This window comes from Henckelia pumila, chromosome 4 (genome assembly GCF_033568475.1).
Source record: "Henckelia pumila isolate YLH828 chromosome 4, ASM3356847v2, whole genome shotgun sequence".
Lineage (NCBI taxonomy): Eukaryota > Viridiplantae > Streptophyta > Magnoliopsida > Lamiales > Gesneriaceae > Henckelia > Henckelia pumila.
This window is the reverse complement of record NC_133123.1, coordinates 206228202-206247718: the sequence shown is the minus strand read 5'-3', so window position 1 is coordinate 206247718 and position 19517 is coordinate 206228202. Positions and strand designations below refer to the sequence as shown.

Sequence of the window (19517 nt, the reverse complement as noted above, 5' to 3'; positions counted from 1 at the left end):
TATAATTATGAGAATAATTAACCGTCTGACAAGAAATCTACTCAAATTTTATTACAACCACATGATCTTAGAATTCAATTACCCCAGGTCACAAAACATGCATAGAAACATTTTTTTTTAAAATTGTATTATGTTATTTTAGAAGTAATGATTATAAAAAGATATTGTGATGCCAAAAATATAATATTTTTAAGTTGTATTGTCTTGTATTATCCAAAAGTCTTACAAACTTACTCCTAAAACAAGAATTTTCATGCTATGGAGTATGGACGCTAAAATTAAATATAATTAATTAAATTTTATAAGATAATTAAATAAATTCAGCCAAACTTTCTGAAAAATTTGAACGAAGTCTTGAAACCTCTAATTTTTTTTTTTAAAAAAAGGTTGATCCAATAATCACTTTTCATGAATCAATTTTTGTAGAGGTTGTAGGAGTGCAATAATTGTCCTTACTAGATAAAACAATCGAAACATGACGTTTGAGTTGCTATAATGTTTAAAAGATTGGAGTTGCACCATTACCATTAATAATATCTTTTGAAAAGAGGAAAATGTTATGTTCCACAACTAATGTCAGAGCTAAGGTCAAGGATTCGATTCTCATTGATTGCAATGAGAGTGAAATTGTCGGGAGAGAAATTGTTGAGATATAATAATTATGCTGGATAAAATAATCGGAACATGACGTATGCGTTGTTATAAGATTTAAAAAGATTTGAGTTGTGTTATTATCACTAATAATATATTTTGGAAAAAGGCAAAAGTTCTTTTTTACAATTGGATCATAACTAAGGTAAAGGATTTGAATCACATTGATTGCAACGAGTAAATTATCTGTAGAGATATTGTTGATTTACAATAATTGCCCATATTTATTAAATTAATCGAAACGTTGTACTTGAACTACTATGTAGTTTAAAAAATTTAAGTTGCACAATTAACAATATCAATAGTTTGGAAAAGTGACAAACAATAGTACTAGGTATTATAGATTACAAGCACTCCCTTTCTAAAGTGGTGAAATAGCAAGTTAAACATTTATTTCATGTGAAACGATAAAGGGTAATCATGTTTTGCACAAAATTAAACAATAAAGACAATTTCTGCATATAATCATTTCCGATAAATGCACCATTTAACAATATCAATCACGAGATACGACTACACGTCCTTGTTTTATCCATCGCATTATTTAAATTCTATAATAATTGAAGTTGAAAATAGTTATGTCATTCATATACATTAATTTATTATTAATTCTCACATTATAGATTCTTATTACCTCATCTCATGAGTCAATCAATGTCTAATTTATCATAAATTAAACAATAATATTGATCCTGTCATGATCAGTAATTCTTCTATTACTATTTGGTTTAAACATGGTCATTCTCAAAACATTAAATCTGACAATTTTATTAGATGGTATTATTCTAGTCCAAGAATTGCACATCAAGAAATCAAACAAGATGACAAATTCAAAAGCCAACAAGTTCTAAGTTTAGGAATTAGAGGAAAGCAAATCATGCATATATACATACAAATAACATCTCTTGTATTTATGCTACACATACATCTAAAACATTATATGGTAATGGCCGGTGTGTACACCAAAAAAGTAACAAAGATAAAAAGTGAGATAAATATTCCTTACACCTAGACTCGTGAGAGTATTCACGTTTTACATATAGTTAAGCAATAAAAATAATCGTGACGTCTAACCATTACAACGAATGTCTGCAGTAAACAAATTGTGTCGGCTTTAGATGATTACGAGATAATAATATATATATATATATATATCGCTTAAAGATTTCATAAATATTAAGAAAATTATTAGAAAATAAAAGTTTAAAAACAAACTTTCTATTTATCTTTGTTTATCATTCAAGAAATATTTAAATGTTTTTTTCCCAAAAGTTAGTTAATAGGAGTATCTTAATAAAAAAAAAAAAAATGGTATACTAAAGATATTGGAATATTAAAAAAAAGCAAGAAGACGGTCTAAAAATGGTATATATAACAAGAACAAAAAAAAGTTATGTGTCATATTTTTATTTCAACCAAAATTTTGCTTAAATATTATAACTGTAAAAGTGCAAACAATGCATGTTCACTTGGTTTCAAAATCTACAAATACTCAAATTAAAAAATAAATAAAATTACAAATACCCTATACATGATCATTCATGAATAATATTTATTTATATTCTGAATTATTTTATATTATAATTACAGTTGAAGTATGGTGACTGAATTTTTTTTCTGAGGGGTAATTAAATAATTGAATTCATACATATTGGAAATTTGCAAAAATGAAAAATAATAATAATTTTTTTTAAAAAAATATTGGATTTAGTGAAGTGGGGGCCATGCGCAAAGTGGGGCCCCTCGAAAAGTGATGAGGTAATATCTATAAATGTGCTTTAGCTAACGCTTTTGTTTTGAAGCCAGCAACGGCACTTCGCCTTATGATTATATTTTGTTTTTCCATTATTATATTCTATTTTATATATAATTAAATAATATAACATAAAGTTTTAAAACACAACTAATTTTTATGCACAAATTCTTATATTTTATAAATTTATTATTATTAAAAATAATATTTCATTCCTCCAATAATTAATTTGAATCCTAAAATTTTTAGTTTCATCCCAATATAATAATATTAATTCATTCCATCACTCATTAAATTACATCTTATTTTATTATCTTTTAAGGTTTATGAAACCTAGTACCTTTGTGGCTTGCTTTTGCTTTTGCCACCTCTCTATATATATATCTAAATATATATGTATGTATATATTTTTGTGTGTATATATATATATGCTTGCATTGTTCTCCTTCCTCACTCCAAACACAAGCATCCTAGCTTTAATTAACCATATATAAACTTCTGGTCCATATATTCATACACATATACATACATATTTCTTGGTCATGTTAGCCATGGCGGAATTGCTCGGACATGATCAGGATAACTTCTTGTGGGAAAACCAATCATGGTCATTCCCAAATTTAGGAGACATGAATGAACAAAACAATGGGAAAAAGTTGGTGGAGGAGGAAGCAGCTCCGCCACCCCCCGCCGCTGCAAAAGGCAAAAAGAGGAGTGCCGCCGCATGTAAAGGTGGTACCTCTGCCGGCGGCGCCGGCGGAGGGGAACCTGATCACGAGTTGCATATATGGACCGAAAGAGAGAGGAGGAAGAAGATGAGGAACATGTTTGGAAATCTTCATGCTTTGCTTCCTCATCTTCCTCCAAAGGTAATAATTCTTTTTTTTTAATGATTATTTATTAAATTTTCTAAAAAAAGAAATCTTTGGATGACAATTTAATCAATCTCTTTTGGAGCCCACATGAATGAATTCATGGTTTTTTCAAGCTATGGCTAGCTCTAGGGCATACGTACATCTCAGCTTTCTTGATTTTTTTGCCCCTTTCGGTTAATGATTAAAGGTTTAGTTTGTTTCTTGAAAAAGTGCCTTTCTTACGTCCCAATATTTATTTCCATGAATTCCCTCGATTTATTTTTCAAATCCATGGCTTGTAGCGATTAAATTTTTTTTTTATCGTATACAAACATGATCGCACGTGATTTAAAAAATTTATTACAAAACGATAAATATCGATTGTATAGCTTGCAACTAATGTTTGTTTGATATTAGCAAAAGATGTAAAATTGAAACCTAAATTTAAAAAAATTAATGAACATTAAGTAGAAGAGATTATAGACATATATGTTTGTACGTATATATATGCATACATAAGAATATATATTATATATATATGCACACGTTTCAAGGAGAAAGACAAATTATTGAGGAAGAATGGAAGATGCTTTTCAGTTTAATTTCTTCTTTTGTATGATGATTGGTCTAGGGAGTCTGTCTAAAATCGAGTACATTTCTGAAGAATCTTGTGATTGAAATGTTTAGAGAACACATAGGATTTGTGTCAAAATCAAAGGATCCAACTTTAGATTGCTATTAGACAGAGTTGGTGTTATCTATTTTTGCAACCAAGACAGACATAATAAATGTCACTCTTCTTCTTTCTTTTTCCTTTTATTAATATTTTAAAAAAACAATAATACCACTCTTTTTATCATATGATTATTGTGCATGCAATATATATATATATATAATCATATTTAGAAAATCATTTTAATTCGATTTTGGTCCCTAGATTATGTGATTGAGTTCATGAAGTGAATTATATCTTACTATTTAATTAAATGAAAAATATTATATATATGTACAATGAGGGTTACAAATTGGGTCACAAAATGCATTTGAAATCACAAAATGAACCCAACATTTTATTTGGAAAAAAATATTTCAAAATTACATTTAAGATAATTTTGTAATTTCAAATGTACTTGTAACCCAACGTGTAATCCAATTTGTACATGTAGCATGATCCTCCGATAATTAAGACATATTCCACACTTACATCACTTGCATGTACAATAATTTTTGCACTAGGATGTATAAATTGTATTAATTAATTAGTCAATTAATCTTGGAGGAAATTAGGGATTAATTAGCACTACTCATAAATTGATGAATGATCATATATATATATTGTGCATGCAGGCGGACAAATCCACCATAGTTGACGAGGCAGTAAACTACATAAAGAAAATGCAGCAAACTCTAGAGAAACTCGAGAAACAGAAGCTCGAAAGGCTTCATGGATCCAAAACCAACCAAAAAAAGCCCGCTGTTCGATCGAGAGAAGCATTCCTAGCCGATCAACCATCAACAAAAACGATTAATATTTATCCGATGAACCCGCCGACGTATTCGGGTCCGCCCGCCTTCAAGACGTGGACTTCTCCGAACGTGACGCTGAGCATCTGCGGAGGAGACGCACACATCAGCGTCTGCGGGCCGAGAAAGCCCGGCTTGCTGACTTTCATCTGCTATGTGATGGAGAAGTATAGGGTGGAAGTGGTCTCTGCTCAAGTTTCTGCGGATGGCTATAGGTGCATGTACACCTTCCACACTCGGGTACGTACCTTTTCGATCCATCGACTAGTGAACTTCGAACGCCATTTGGTTTTCGACGTTAATTCGTCGTTAAAAACTAGCGAAAATGGTTGTTCATAAACATATATTTTTCATCTCAAAATGACGCGATTTTGAGGGGAAATCGAGCACGTGCACAACACGTGCGCTTATCCGTGCATGGCACGTGTCGTTCTCCGTTGTTGTTGTTGTCGTCGTTGTTATTATTATTATTTATTAATTAATTAATTAATTAACATCGTATCTAGATAAAATATTCTTTTAATTTCAAGAAATATTTTTGGTTAGACATATATAATATATATGGTCTCTTGTTTATATAGGTTAATGGAATTCATGGGCAATTCCAGGAAGCATTTCCAGTGGAAGAGATATACAAGGAAGCAGCAGCAGAGATAATATGTGGAGTGGCTTCTTGATTGATTGATGGCTTTATCCATTTTGGTTGTGTACAGTTATCATTTTGTCTTGTGGAGATATATATATATATTGGACATTAGTCAGTTCGCTCGTAGGTGCATGCAAATTGGTCGATATTTGGGGTTGATTTTGGAAGATAATTGTGGGTGTTTGTTTTATAAGTGGAGTGATTTGGATTTGATCGATCAATTTCAAATGATTTTATCTTCTTGTAATTTTCAATTCATTATGTTGATTCGTAAAAAAATTGTTGATTGAAGGAGCGAAATTCGAGAATATATATATATATACCAAATTTTTTTGATGGATTCTGGCATTAGTTAATTAAAAAAATTTACAATTTTGCTCTTGTATGTTTGTTACTTTGCAATTTCGATCTTCGATGTCTTCAGATTTCAATTTTAGTCCTATATGTTCTTATTTTTGGCAATTTTAATCTTTTTTCTTCGAAAAATTCTTGCGTACGCAAGACTATACATGTCAGTTCTGCATCGGAAAATAAATAAAAAAATTACCAAAAAAACAAAGATGACTAAAATTAAAATCTAAAATCATAGAGGACCGAAATCGCAAAGTAACAAACATATATACATGACAAAAAAACAAATTTTTCATTAATTAATTACTTGCGTTTAGCAAATGTTACACGCTGTGTGAATGCTAATACTATGTTCGTGCGAGTGAATATTGAAATATTAGTCTTAGGATATTAATTGTACTCTGATCGGTTAATTAATTTTTTTAAACATATATTGTATACTGTGTGATTACTATGATTTTATGCTTAGTATAGAATCACATGGAACCCACCGAAAAATCATAAACCTTAGATGGGTAAGAATAAATGTAGATCGCGTGTTTTCGAGTTTTAATAATCACGAGTTCGATTTCATCTATCAATATTTATTCGAACGACTTGTCGCACAATTCTTACACGGTGCTGTTTATTTGATTAGTGTGATTTGTAAGCTAAAGCTTTAACTCGAGTATGCAACGAAATGTAGAAGTTGAGGGTTCCATGGTCATAAAAATAAAAATAAAACGTTCATTACCGGAGATACATTTAGATTTTATTTTTATTTTTGGAGAGATTTAGATATGTAGAGTTGAATCTGGATCCTCTACAATGCATGACACAGTGCTGTTGCCGTGCGCTACAGAGCAGCATTGAATTCAACCGTTTTTATGATTGATATTTAATACTACCTTAAATTATTTCTTCTAGAATCTTTAAATATCCCTTTATCCTTATTAAGAATTAAGATAGTGAGACAGAAAATTATACATCCCTGCACTGTAAGGTCCTTTTTAATGGAAGTTCGATTTTTTTTCTTGATTATTATTTATGCAGAGATAAAAAATAATAAATAAAAATTAATTGTTTCAAAATGAGTGTGAAGTGTTCAACTGTAGAATGGACAATGTAAATGAAATATATAATTATATGACAAAATATTTTTAAAAACTGTATGTTGTTTTTTTTTAGCATAAAACCTTACTACATTGTCTAGAAATTAATGTTGATGGACAAAGCCTTTACCAGGATTTGTGAAGTGTAATGTTGATGCATGCAGCCGTATTTATATATAGATCATATGTGGGTTTTGGTTGCATTCTTCGTGATTGTCAGGGCACTCTTTTAACTGCTACACATGGTCGTATTTCAGGTTACCATTCTCCAGCTATTGCCGAAGCTTTAAGTATATATTCGAGAAGCTCTTGGTTGAAGGATTTACATATTAATGATGTTATAGTGAAATCTGATGCCAAATTCATAATCGATGCACTCCAAAGATTCAATTCAGACCCGTCTATATCTGGGTTGATTATGGATGATTGTAAACTCTTATCATCAGAGTTAGTTAATTGTACTTTAGCTTTTGTTCCTACATCTGCGAATCAAGTTGCTCATATCTTAGCTAGAGCAAGTGATTCTATGTCTAATCAACAGGGGTGGGCTATGCCTCCTTCCTCTTTCATTTCTGATGTATGGTGTTTGGATTTGTGCTAATGAATTAAGTTCTTATTCAAAAAAATAAAAAAGTCTGATAATACAACTTTGTTGATAAACAAAGGAACAACATAAATTACTATGTGAATACAAACTTTGACGGGCAATCTCATGGGCCACGCTATTGGCTGATCTTCGACAATGAGAGAAGGTCGATCCTGGTAGTTCTGATAGAGACATCGAATACTCGCGGCTAAAGGTTCCTCCATGGAGAAAGGAGATACATTGCAAATAGCATGGAGCGCATTCAGGGCATCCGACTCTACGATCCAATTGTTCAACCCCGATTGGATATATAGCCTTAAAAATTCCCTCCTTGATAGCGAAAATCTATGCTAGAAGGGGGTAAATTTTCCTGGCAAAATCTTTCTGGCCCTTAGAAAATAATACATGACCATTGATGTTTAACAATCCTCATTCCAAGATGATACTTAGAATCCAAAACCGCGGCATCAACATTTACCTTAAGAACACCTGGGAGAGGCTTTTTCCAAGGAGTGTTTTCATTTGGTTGGGAGGCACTAGAATCATCCTGATACTATACACAACGAAATGTACTCCCAACACTTTCTGCCCGAGGGATAACATCATCGAAGGAGAGAAACTTACCTTGGAATATCTGAATATTTCTAGCCTCCCAAATACTCCATCCAATTAATATAATCAAAACATACATTTCGAAATCAGCCCCATTTCCATTATCAAGAATCCTGTTAAACATATCACCAAAAAAACGCCCAGGAAAAAGTGCATAAAATAGGCCATAGAGTTGAATGTTTCCAAACTTTACGAGTATGCTGACAAAACCAGAAAGCATGAATAATATCTTCATTATTTCCCCAAACACCTGGGGCAAAATAACTCAACCTTGACTCTTCTATGTCCAAGTTTTGCCCGAACGGGGATGATAGGTTGTAATGGAAATTTTCAAATCTATATATTCAAATATATTCGAATGTATTTCTGTTGTTCATGATTATATAGTATTCAGTATTTCATGTTAATTTGTTAATAATAAAATTTTAATCGAAATACATAAATTTGAAATCATTTCATTAATCAGAAGAGATTTCATCTACATGATCTCAAGATCCACCAGCATTAAATAATTATCTTTCACCAGCTTATAAAACTAATGTCGATTGAAAATTCAACTAGTTACTGCTAGGGATGTTCATCGGTCGATTCAATTTTTTGTTTTTATTTTGGTTTTTGGTTTTGAAATATATAATCCGATATCCGAATCATTTTCCTCGATCCGGTTCGATTCGATTTTTCGTCAAAACGGTTCGGTTATTTCGGTCGGTTAATTCGGTTTTAATACGATTATTTTTATTAATAATATAAATATATTTTAAAATATACTATATTATATTTTTACCTGATTTAGTTGTAAAATTAACCTTTATATTCAAAGTCTAAATACTAAAATAAACAATAAGCGAATAAAAATTACTATAAATGATTTTTCATTCACTAAATCACATCTCATAAAATATATAATATAAATAAAAATATAAGTAAAATTATTAATTTAAATAAATTTCGGTTTTTTCTGTCGGTTCGATTTTGACATATATATATAATCCGAAACTGAACCAATTAATAAATTTCATTTTTAAAATTTATATCCAAATTTCAAAATTCGGTTTTCGATTTGGTTCAGTATTTGGTTTTTTCGAATAGAATTTATGATTTTTTCGATTTTATCCGAAGTTTGAACAACCCTAGCCTAGTTTGTCCCCAAGGGGTGATAACTGGTAAAACGTAAGATGTAGCTATATGAAGTAGTATTTGAATTAAGGAAATTCAAGCAAGGGAGTGCAATATTATCGTTTTTGGACCTGTGAGATTATCAGTTTTAGGCCTGCAGAAGTTGAAAACCATGCGATGCTCAAATCAGCGCTTCCGAAAACCAAATGTGTTTGATATAAATGAATTCCTTTTCATATGAGCTTGACTCATTACTACGGTGGACTTCAACGTTCAATGGTGGGCTAATTTATTAAAACTAGCGATTGAGACACACGCATCGCGACGTTGTTTTTACATATGCGGGTTAATTACATATGCCTTCTTGAGGTTTATGAAAATTACTTAAAAACTCAGTTAACTTTGAAAATTATATATACCTCCCCTTAGATTTATATATATCAAGGTTACATTTACATTAATTAAGTTTAAAAATAACATATATCTCCCCAGAGTTTATTAAATACCTTACAATTACCGCTTTTTGTGCAATAAATTACAAAGTATGAATTTTGTAAAAGAAATTAAGCAAAAAAAATACAAAAATAATATAAAATAAAATTGAACCAAAATGAAAATTTTTATTTTGGTTTTGAATGTTAAAACTCAAAATATTATATTTTATTTTTTATAATCAACCAGCCAAAATATTATAGTTTATGCTATTTGTTTTAAAACTAAATTCGATGAAATTAATCAAACCAAAATATATTTATAATTTGATTTGTATTTTTAAAATTAACCAAACCAAAAAAATAAATTTATCGATTAGTTTTAAAAATCGCGTAAAATATAATATTTTGAGTTTTAACATTCAAGGGAGGTATATGCAATTAACCCAAATTATGCTATCACACATCACCGTAGTTGTCTTGTTATCTTTCTACGATTGAAGGATAAATGATAAAATGATTATTGATGAACTATGAAATGATCTTTTTATGGTAACTATGAAATGATTTGATTTAATTACATAAAAATAGAATGCCATAATATGATTATTTGATATATAAATAATTGGATGTGATTAAAAAAAAAAAAAAGGCATTTGTCCACACGTCTTGAAAATAAATTAAAATAGAACGAGGAACGAAATATTGTTATTGTGAAATAATTGGATTGAAAGATGCAGTAAGCATCCGAACCTACCACCAGAAACGGGGTTCATAAACTTAAAAGGGATCAAGAATTGGTGATGAATGAAGAATGCGTGAGGCTTATCACAATGACAAGAAATTTCCTATATATTTTCAGTTTCTATTTGCAAACTCGTGCCTCAAACTATATTAACAATTCAGTGATTCGTTTTCTCAGTTGATGCCACACCTACTATATTAATGTTTTTCAATCTATTCCCTACATGAGGTGTAATGTCACACCAATTTGTGATATCGGTGTTCACATTGATAAAATTGCGGTAAGAATTAGGCTGCAGATCCATTTCAATAGAAAGGGTCTGCTATCAATTTTCCCGAAACTGGTCTCCTTGCTCGCTGCTGCACCCGGAGCGATGCTCGGTTGAGGTGGTTCACATACTCCGAAAGTCATGTTTTCCTACATTATACGTGATGATTATGCGCGGTTGGTAAAACATTTGCGCCAGGCTATGATCTTGATAGATTAAGGTTAGTAGAAGTATGGTTTGATAAAGAAAACCGCGATAGAAATGCGAACCTTGCAAGATGATATACTTTTGCAGCCGCAAACTAGTTGGCCATTTGCCATATCTACGGCTTCAGATGATCCTCCTCCATCACTTCTCTGAAATGTTTACATAGTAAAGATTGTTGTGTACTTGAAATACGTGGTACTTCGGTGGTGATAATGAGTTTGTTGGAGTTAAAATTTGAGAAATAAATGCTTACCTTGTAAAAATCAACTGCAATAAAATTAGGCCACCTTCTACCATCTGCTTGTTCGCAGGTGTTCATCATGCTAATCAATGGGGCCGAGTTGTGCTTGCACGCGGTTGCCACATCAGGGTTGTCTGGAAAGTAGTTCATTAGGACAAGGGACCTTGATGTAAGATTCATTGCCTGTGATTCTGCACGGTTAGGACATGATCCAGCTACCATTCCACCTTTACCATCTGCAAGTTTTTAGGATTCGACGGAGAGATCTTCTAATATTTTCACTTGGGAAAATCAGTTTGAGATAATTAGATTGTATGAGAGGCTCACATTGATTTTCTACGACGTATCTCCACTCATAAGCAATGCCTTCTGTAGATTCCTTGGAAGATTTAGAAGTGAAAACTACCAGACGCTGATTCTGTCTCACCATATCATCAACTTTCGGCCAATCCTGACCATTTTTTGGCATTCGGGATACAGGAAACCAATACTTACTTAAGCCAGAGGAGTTGAATACATTCGTCAGGCCCTTGGGAGAAGTAACATAATCTTCAATTATTATGGTGACTATTTCAGAAGGATTTGAATGGAGAAACAACTGGACCTCTTTCAAAACATTTATAGCAGGTTGCTGGAAGCATTATCAATAGATTAGAATGATATCAATCAAGAATGTCTATTGATAGTACACTTGATATTGCATCTGAAAAAATGGAACGAAGTGGTTCACGATGAATCTCCCAACAGTGAAGTAATATCTAACAGCAATCATATACTTACGAAAGCAGTGTAGTTGTAGCACTTTCCCCCGAATGAGTGGCATAACCAGACATCATTTTCAAAATCATACATATCAAGCATCAACCCTCTAACTCCATTCTGCATTTCATTTGTCCAAAGAAAAGTTTAGTACTATGTATTTAGTCAAGGAAAAAGTACATAATCTCTTTCAAAGGTTTCAACAATGTTTTGACTATTTATAGTTTGTCTATTTGAATATGTAGCGCTCATGTTAACATCAGGTGCAGGAAAATTGTAACATTTAAATACTGGAAACAAGTCATGAATTCAGGACATGCTAAGACATCATTAATGTAGTCTTCCGCTTCCTAAATGTTTTCGCTTGGACATGGACAACAATCTGGTGATCAACAGTTTTCACAATCTTTTGCGTCCTTGATAATGGCTTGATTTACGGAAGAGCTCTCCATGTTGATTACAAGACAAGCATGTTTAAAAATTTCATAATAGGAGAGTATTTTAATTGACATTCTATGCCCAAAAAGGTAGGAAATATTTCACAAATTTCAGCCATTTTACTACCTCCGTGAAAGCTACCTCTGATCTATAATAAACTATACACGATATTGCCATAGTGATCCACCAATCAGGTCCATAGTCTTAAAGCTATTAAAAATTACTGAATATCTGGCATTTCTTTTCGTCAAAGCTAAGTTACGACTTACTAGTGTTCACCTACCCCTGCATTTTAAAACAAGGAAGTCCAATAAGCATGTAGAGTTTCCACACTTGACCATTGAATAAGATGCCCAGACAGTTAAAAAACTATACGAATAACTTGAAACACTAGAACCCACCATGCTCATTCAATTTACAAAAGTCAAGGACAAAATGACACTGCCACTCTGTTATACGAGATATATATAACATATACCCCCTTCTTCCTAAAAATCTGGCAACAGCACATGCCAACAAGATACAAATGTGATCAGAATTAAGAATATTCGGGAGAGGAAAAAAACAAACGTTTTACATTGAGCTGATTGGTTATGGAATCCTGCTGATTTTCCGGAGATAAAATGACACTTCCTGTCGCAGATCTCGCTCCCAATCTAGCAAACGAATTGTGCGTTGTTAGCCACGCGTATCGATTAAACGGCAAGTTTTTCACCTGAAAAATCGGTCGCATCAAAACCGAATCACTGCACAGCTAAAAACAACGGAGTTGAGGGAAAAATGTACGTAAATAAACACTTCGAGTCTCCAAAGTACCAAACACAGGCACGCATTGGATTGTAAGCAGATATCAACCAAACCTTGGAGAGAGGATCGATAGGCTGAATTCGCGTGCACCGCGGCCTGACATTGCCATTTGCCAGGCAAGTCTCGCAATGCAGCCCCAAGCCACAATTTCCATTCCCGACGCACGTTTCTCCTTGCTGTAACCGTTCAAAAAAAAAAAACAATAAAATCGTATCTGACGGTAGAAAAATCAGATCCACAAGCTGTAATTCTGCCATTTTTGCTTCTTTCCCTTCCTTTTAGCTATAAATCAGAGGGAAAAAAAAAACCAGAAACACCTTATTTGCCGCTGAATATCCGAAGAACAGCGTCGCGAGGAACAGAATCCGTACATAAAAATTCTTCATGAATCCGAAGCTGTGCAAAAATCAGAAAATACATTCTTAAGCAAATATATAGAACAAGAACATAAGCATAATCTAAACAGAAAAATACTATTACATGTCCGCGTAAATCGATCGAACTTGAAACTGATTTCTTTCACGAAAAAACAAAAGTTGTGTGACTTTTGCAGTTAGGGGTGAAAGAGATTTTCAGATAAAATGAAGTTAAAGAGTCGTCTATTTATATAGAAAACTGCAGAGGCTCGCTCGCGCTCACTGCCCACCGCTCCTACTTCATATACTCACTCCTCGCTTCTTTTATTTTTCCAAAAATTATTGAAAAAACAAATTATTAAAGAGTTTCATTATTAAATGGTTAATACTGAAAAACCGAACCAAATCGTATAATTCGATTTGCTTGGTTCGATGTAAATGGTTGGTTAAAAAGGGGATATTTATTGTGTCATTAATTTTGATTATATTTATTCTAAAGTGTTAGTTTTATTTTATAATCGAATCATTTATTTTTCAGGTATTTTGAAAAGAATATTCAAATATGTACAAATTTATTGAAAATATAAAGTTAATTTATTATTTAATTGTATTAATTAAACAGTAAAATCAAACCGAATTATCCAAATCGTAAAGGCAAAAGGTCGAATCAAACTTTAACTTAAATGGTCCGGTTTTCACAAGGCATTTTGAAAACCGAAAAACTGAACAAAAAATTGTGAGAATCAAATCGAACTAACCATTGAACACTCCTACAAATTATATACATGTTTTTTATTTTAACTCTGTTTAATTTATTAAAAATAGTTGCATGTTTTTTAAAATATAATTAATAGGAGTATATTGATAAAAAGGTAGGAAACTAAATATAGTACAATCTATATATTTGGGGAAAAAAACGTGACATATATAATTGAGATGGAAACATTATTTACTGACCATTAATTGGCACGCGTTGAATAGTGCAAGTCAAGTCAAGTTTTTTTAAATATTTCTTGTTAAAAAATTTAAAATGAAATTTAATTAATTTTTAGTTTTAATAAGTTTTTTATAAGGGTTGAGTTCAAGCAAACATAAAGTAGTTCCATAATGCTAATTCTAATGACCTAAATTGATTTGAACACGTAAGGTTCGTAAAAATATATGGACAACGTACATCCAAATTAAAATTAGACCTTATTAATTGCTATTTTCTAGTTTTTCACATAAAATCATTGTACACTTTTTTTTTTTATCGGAGACATCGTCCATTACAAAATTAACCAACCAAGAAGAAAATTCCTCATTCACACAAATAAAAGGTGAGGTTAAAGAAAAAGCAAAACGAGCAATACAATGAGCTACTTTATTAGCCGAAGGTCGAACATGGATAATCTCTGTAACCTCTGGTTTCTCCAGTGTTGCTTTGAGTTCTGTCGCACAAAGACCCACATACTCAAGATTCTTCAAATAAAAGTGACTGTTTGCACTGCCAGTAAGGAATCAGACGCCACCTGCATGCAAGTTTCTTTCATACAGCAGATTTACACCATCTCTTATTGCTAATAATTCCTCATGCACCACTGATAACGGTTGATTTATTTGCTGCTCAAAAGCTAATAACAGTCTGCCTGAGAACTCCGCTTATACTGTATTGGTGCTGCACTTAATTATACGATGTGTCCACATTCAATTTCAAAGTTCTAGTGCTCGGCGGCATCCAGGCTGATTCCCGGATTCCCCTCTCTCCCTCCAATGCCTTGCCCTGAAAGAATGGGTGCCCTGCTAGCCAACTTTTGGCTGAGAGTTATTGGTGACTCTTATTATAAACAATCTTTGTTTAATATAATGTACACTCTTTATTGACATTTACTTTATCTTTTGTCATATTGTTATGTTGTGACGTATTATAGGATATTTAGATAAAGACCTTGAATATACTAGAGTGCATATAAGATGTGATAGTGGATATGGATGACTATCATGAAACACATCTTGTAATCACTGTATATTCTAAACTTGTTCCTAGTCAATTGAGCCGTCTGTAATGAGGATAAGGATCGCTCGATATTAAGACTAGAATTTGCGATGCCGAGTACCAAGTTTCATTGGTATGGAACATGGAGATGTTCAAAGCATGCAAATGGATATTCATTGGATGAATGATCGAACTACCCTATTCGGACTTTCCAAGTGGTTCTCACTTATTGAGTGGATAAGTCCGTGGTTTTGGTTATAAACCATTATTCCTTACTACTTGAAACATCACGGAGACTCTATATGCTAGTACTGTACTTTGACTCATTTACCGACTCCATGAGGGTCATCAGGTGTCGAGATTGGGTACATCTACGACACATATAGGAGTCAATGATTTGTTGTCAAGGATTCACCACACGCTTACAAGCGTGGATATCCTATGCGATCTGAGGAGATATTCGTGTGACAAATATCTGGCCAGAGTACATGATGTGCTTTAGGTTACCTGATTTCCTAGTTGCACATGCGATGTCACTATTTGATCTTCAAGATGTATTGCATAGTTATCGAATCTCGAACGACTCTCGATATACCAATGGTTATTGATTCGATCGGGATATATGGATGAAGGGACCGTACTGTACGCTAACCGAAACCCACTGATTCTTGCAGGCACTATCAGTGATACCTAGGGAATCATGGGGCGATGTTGCTAGGCGCTCTTACCATGATTCGATGGGCAAGTCGGAAATTGATGTTCCGAGTCACAAGGAGTTGTGAGCCCATGGCTAGTTGTATCCTTGAACCATTGAGGGTCACACAAGTAATGTATTTCTAATCCCCGTTGAGATAGTTAAATTTAATGAGTTAAATTTAGCGAACGAAAAGTAGGACTTCTTATTGATGAATAGAGGGAGTGAGATTTCCTAAAATGACATGGGGATGCCATTTTTGGAAACAACTGAATTCGGATTCAAAAAATTTATCTTGACTTTAAAATATGCAGAAAAGGTTTCTGTACACATTGGTAAAATTGGTTTATCAATTTTAGTCACGATAAATTTTATATTAATTTTTGAACATACGGGCTTTGCTTGTCAGGCTTGAACTTATGACTAACGGGCCCTAAGCAGTTAGCAGCCCATGTTATAAATAAGTTATTTCAGTACAGAAATTAGATAGAACAGCTCATAATTTTTGAAACCTAGAGAGCAGTCTCCTTAGGGTTGGCCGAAAATTCAGTCTCCTTTTTCGAAAATCCAGTCTGCAATTTTCAAAAATTGGAGTCTGGTTTAGCAGATCAAAGTCATGGGGACTCCAATCTACGAAGAGATTAACAGATTAGCAGATCAAAAGAGGACTTTGAATACTTTGCTGGTGGGGAATTTTATGCCCTCCCCAAGACTTGAACCTTGCACTCCAGGATAAGTACAAAGTCCACTCATTCTTGGTATCATTGAGCTAAATTCCCCACCAAGGGAGAAGAGACCATGAGTATGGCTGGGCCGGCCCAGTGAGGGTTAGCAGAGCGCAGAGGCCCAGTCTGTGAGGCCTTGATTCTAATCTTCTAATCTCGGAACTAAACAATGATTCCAATACAAGAAACAAGACTAAAACAAATAATTTTTTTTTTTAAAAGGAACAGTGCCCGCTCTATCGGTAAAAACTTACCGATCGAGCGGCAGCAAAATGACTCAACCTCTGCCTCTGAACAAAGGTGCTCGATCGATCGGTAAGATCCTACTGATCGAGCGACACCAATTCTGCAAAAAAGAACAGATGCTGCTCAACTCATTCAAATCCAATTCTTTCAAACTAACACCATTCAACATGCAACAATCATCCAAAAATCATGCATAATCAAATACAAGGTAGTTCTAGAGTTATACATTCATCCAAACTAATAGAACATGATTTGGTTAAGGGTTTACAACACCAAAATACAACAAGAGTTTGAATATAATTCAACTCCTAAAACCAAAGGCCTCACACTATCCTCTCAATCACCTAGCCATGCTGCCTCTGACTCGGTCCTGCCCCACCTGTTGCCAAGTACACATACAAACAAAGACAACAGCCGGATAATCCGGTGAGAATACAATTCTCAGTAAAAGAGACTATCATGCAATATCAACAACCATATCAAACATGATATGAATCAATTCTCACATATATCACTTCAAGTAAAATCAATCCTTCATTCAAGTACTGAATTAAAATGATATGCATGTCTTTAAAACATCTGGATTATCAGACTCAGATAATCAATAGAATTCTTCTTTCTTTCTTCGGTTTGGGATCCCGAGGTTAAAATATCCAACAATCACACCGAACTCCCCTCTCGAGGTGGACGAGGCATATTTTAATCCTTTAGACTCCAGAGCATTATAGAGAGTTTATTTGACAAGGTATAAAATCTCCAACCAGGTCACTCAACTACAATCTCTAGATCATCTAATCAAATTAAAATGAATCAAGGCTCAATATGAATGCATATGTCATCTCATGCATTCTAATATCATTTCAATCATCAGTTCATATAAGCATTCAATCATGCTTTCATTCATCAATTCAAATAATCATTCAAACATGATTTCATCAATATAAATGCATATATAATCTCATGCATTCAAATAAACATTCAAATATGATTTCAAATAAGCGTTCAATCATGCAAGTATGTGATTTCTTCGGAACACTCGAATAAAGTCTAATTCGAGTTAATCGTTCCATTCAATTCTAAGTCGTCTTTTACCTTATTCGCTTCGAAGGTACTTCAATCTGAAATCAATAACAAGGATAATAGTCAATATTCTATCAAACTCATTCAAAGCTCAAACAACTTCTTCAATCGATAAATAAGAAAATCGATACTATACCGACTTCAATCTTCCAACTGACCAAAGATGCTACCTCGCAACTCTGCTGACTTCAATTCAATCTAACATAAGAAGTCAAAAGGATCAATATCGACATCCAAAAGCTCAATCAAACTCGATACGATCAAAATATTGAACGATATCCAAAACTCAAACTGACGGCATAACGGCTATAAACTGATCAAACCGGAAACGCAGACAGCAATTCAACAATCCAATAAACTCATTTCAATCAGTACATATCATTTCCAATCCAATCCCAACACATCTCAATTTCAAAGATTTCGAAAATCACTCAAAAAATCATAACAAATTCGAACGTCGCTCTATTTCAAAACCGACAGATAATAAACGACCAGAACTCCGCCAAGAACAACATACTCAAATCTCAATCGATTCTAACAACATCCAAAAACTAGAATGTATCTGATCGTAGAAAAACTTACGATAGAACGAAGCTCTCGCAGCCGTGATCGCTAATCTGCCTTCAGAAATAATTTTCAACGGATGGATCGAGCTCGGGGAGAAATCTGGAAGCTCGAAGAACAAGGGAGACGCTACAATGGAGGGAGGAGGAGATGGGGAAGGAGATGAAGTGATGAGGAGACTAGTCAAGGCCTCCAATAATATAACAAATCCACAATTTTCATTTCAGTCCCTGAAATTTCCAAAAATTTCATTTTAGTCCCTGATCAAAATCGAATCGGCCCTCGACTTCTAAAATCTCTGATTATCTCAAATAAAGTTCATTAAGATAATTTCGGGGCGTTATAATTCTCCCCCTCTAAGAATCGATTTCGTCCTCGAAATCAATCACTGTTCTATCACAAGGTCGAGGATAAAGTCAAAGGACTGCAATAAGAATTTACATCTCGGAACTAAGTCCAGAATCTGCATCCAAATAAACTCTGAATTGTTCGTCTCAACAGTTCGACATCTCAATCAATCAGAGAATGTCAGAATCTCTAGTCAATTACTTCATCAACACTCCGTCCGTCTATCAAAAGTCAACTCATCGTCGTCAGAAAATTCTTCTAAACTCAGTCACAATTCGAATCATCTTACGTTCTAAACCAAGAGACAAAGGGAATTAATCTCAAAATTCAATTCGATCATCGTCTACTCTCGCACGACTTCTATAATGTGCCTCCAATAACTCGTCAAACTCTGTCGTTGCACGAAATTTCCACAAATATCAAGAATTCTGTCAACTAGTGCTAAGTCG

General features: G+C 33.3%; 2 protein-coding genes across 3 annotated transcripts; one reads left to right on the top strand and one right to left on the bottom strand.

Moving 5' to 3' along the window:
- Positions 1-2946: 2946 nt before the first annotated feature.
- Positions 2947-5459, top strand: LOC140894543 (transcription factor bHLH95). The gene is made up of 3 exons (XM_073303072.1): positions 2947-3273; positions 4606-5022; positions 5364-5459. Exons 1-3 carry the CDS (start codon positions 2947-2949, stop codon positions 5457-5459), a joined length of 840 nt encoding a protein of 279 aa, XP_073159173.1.
- Positions 5460-10389: 4930 nt separating this feature from the next.
- Positions 10390-13711, bottom strand: LOC140865341 (PI-PLC X domain-containing protein At5g67130). 2 transcript variants are annotated; one of them, XM_073269947.1, is made up of 9 exons: positions 13561-13711; positions 13398-13476; positions 13134-13256; positions 12851-13019; positions 11857-11955; positions 11404-11707; positions 11089-11312; positions 10898-10984; positions 10390-10777 (listed from the first exon to the last, which is right to left on the bottom strand). In XM_073269947.1, the coding sequence occupies exons 2-9, from the start codon at positions 13451-13453 to the stop codon at positions 10622-10624; spliced, it is 1218 nt and encodes a 405-aa protein (XP_073126048.1). In that variant the 5' UTR covers positions 13454-13476; positions 13561-13711; the 3' UTR covers positions 10390-10621. The 2 variants fall into 2 exon arrangements, with proteins under 2 accessions (XP_073126048.1, XP_073126049.1); XM_073269948.1 differs by having other exon boundaries at positions 12851-12988.
- Between the last annotated feature and the right edge of the window lie 5806 nt (positions 13712-19517).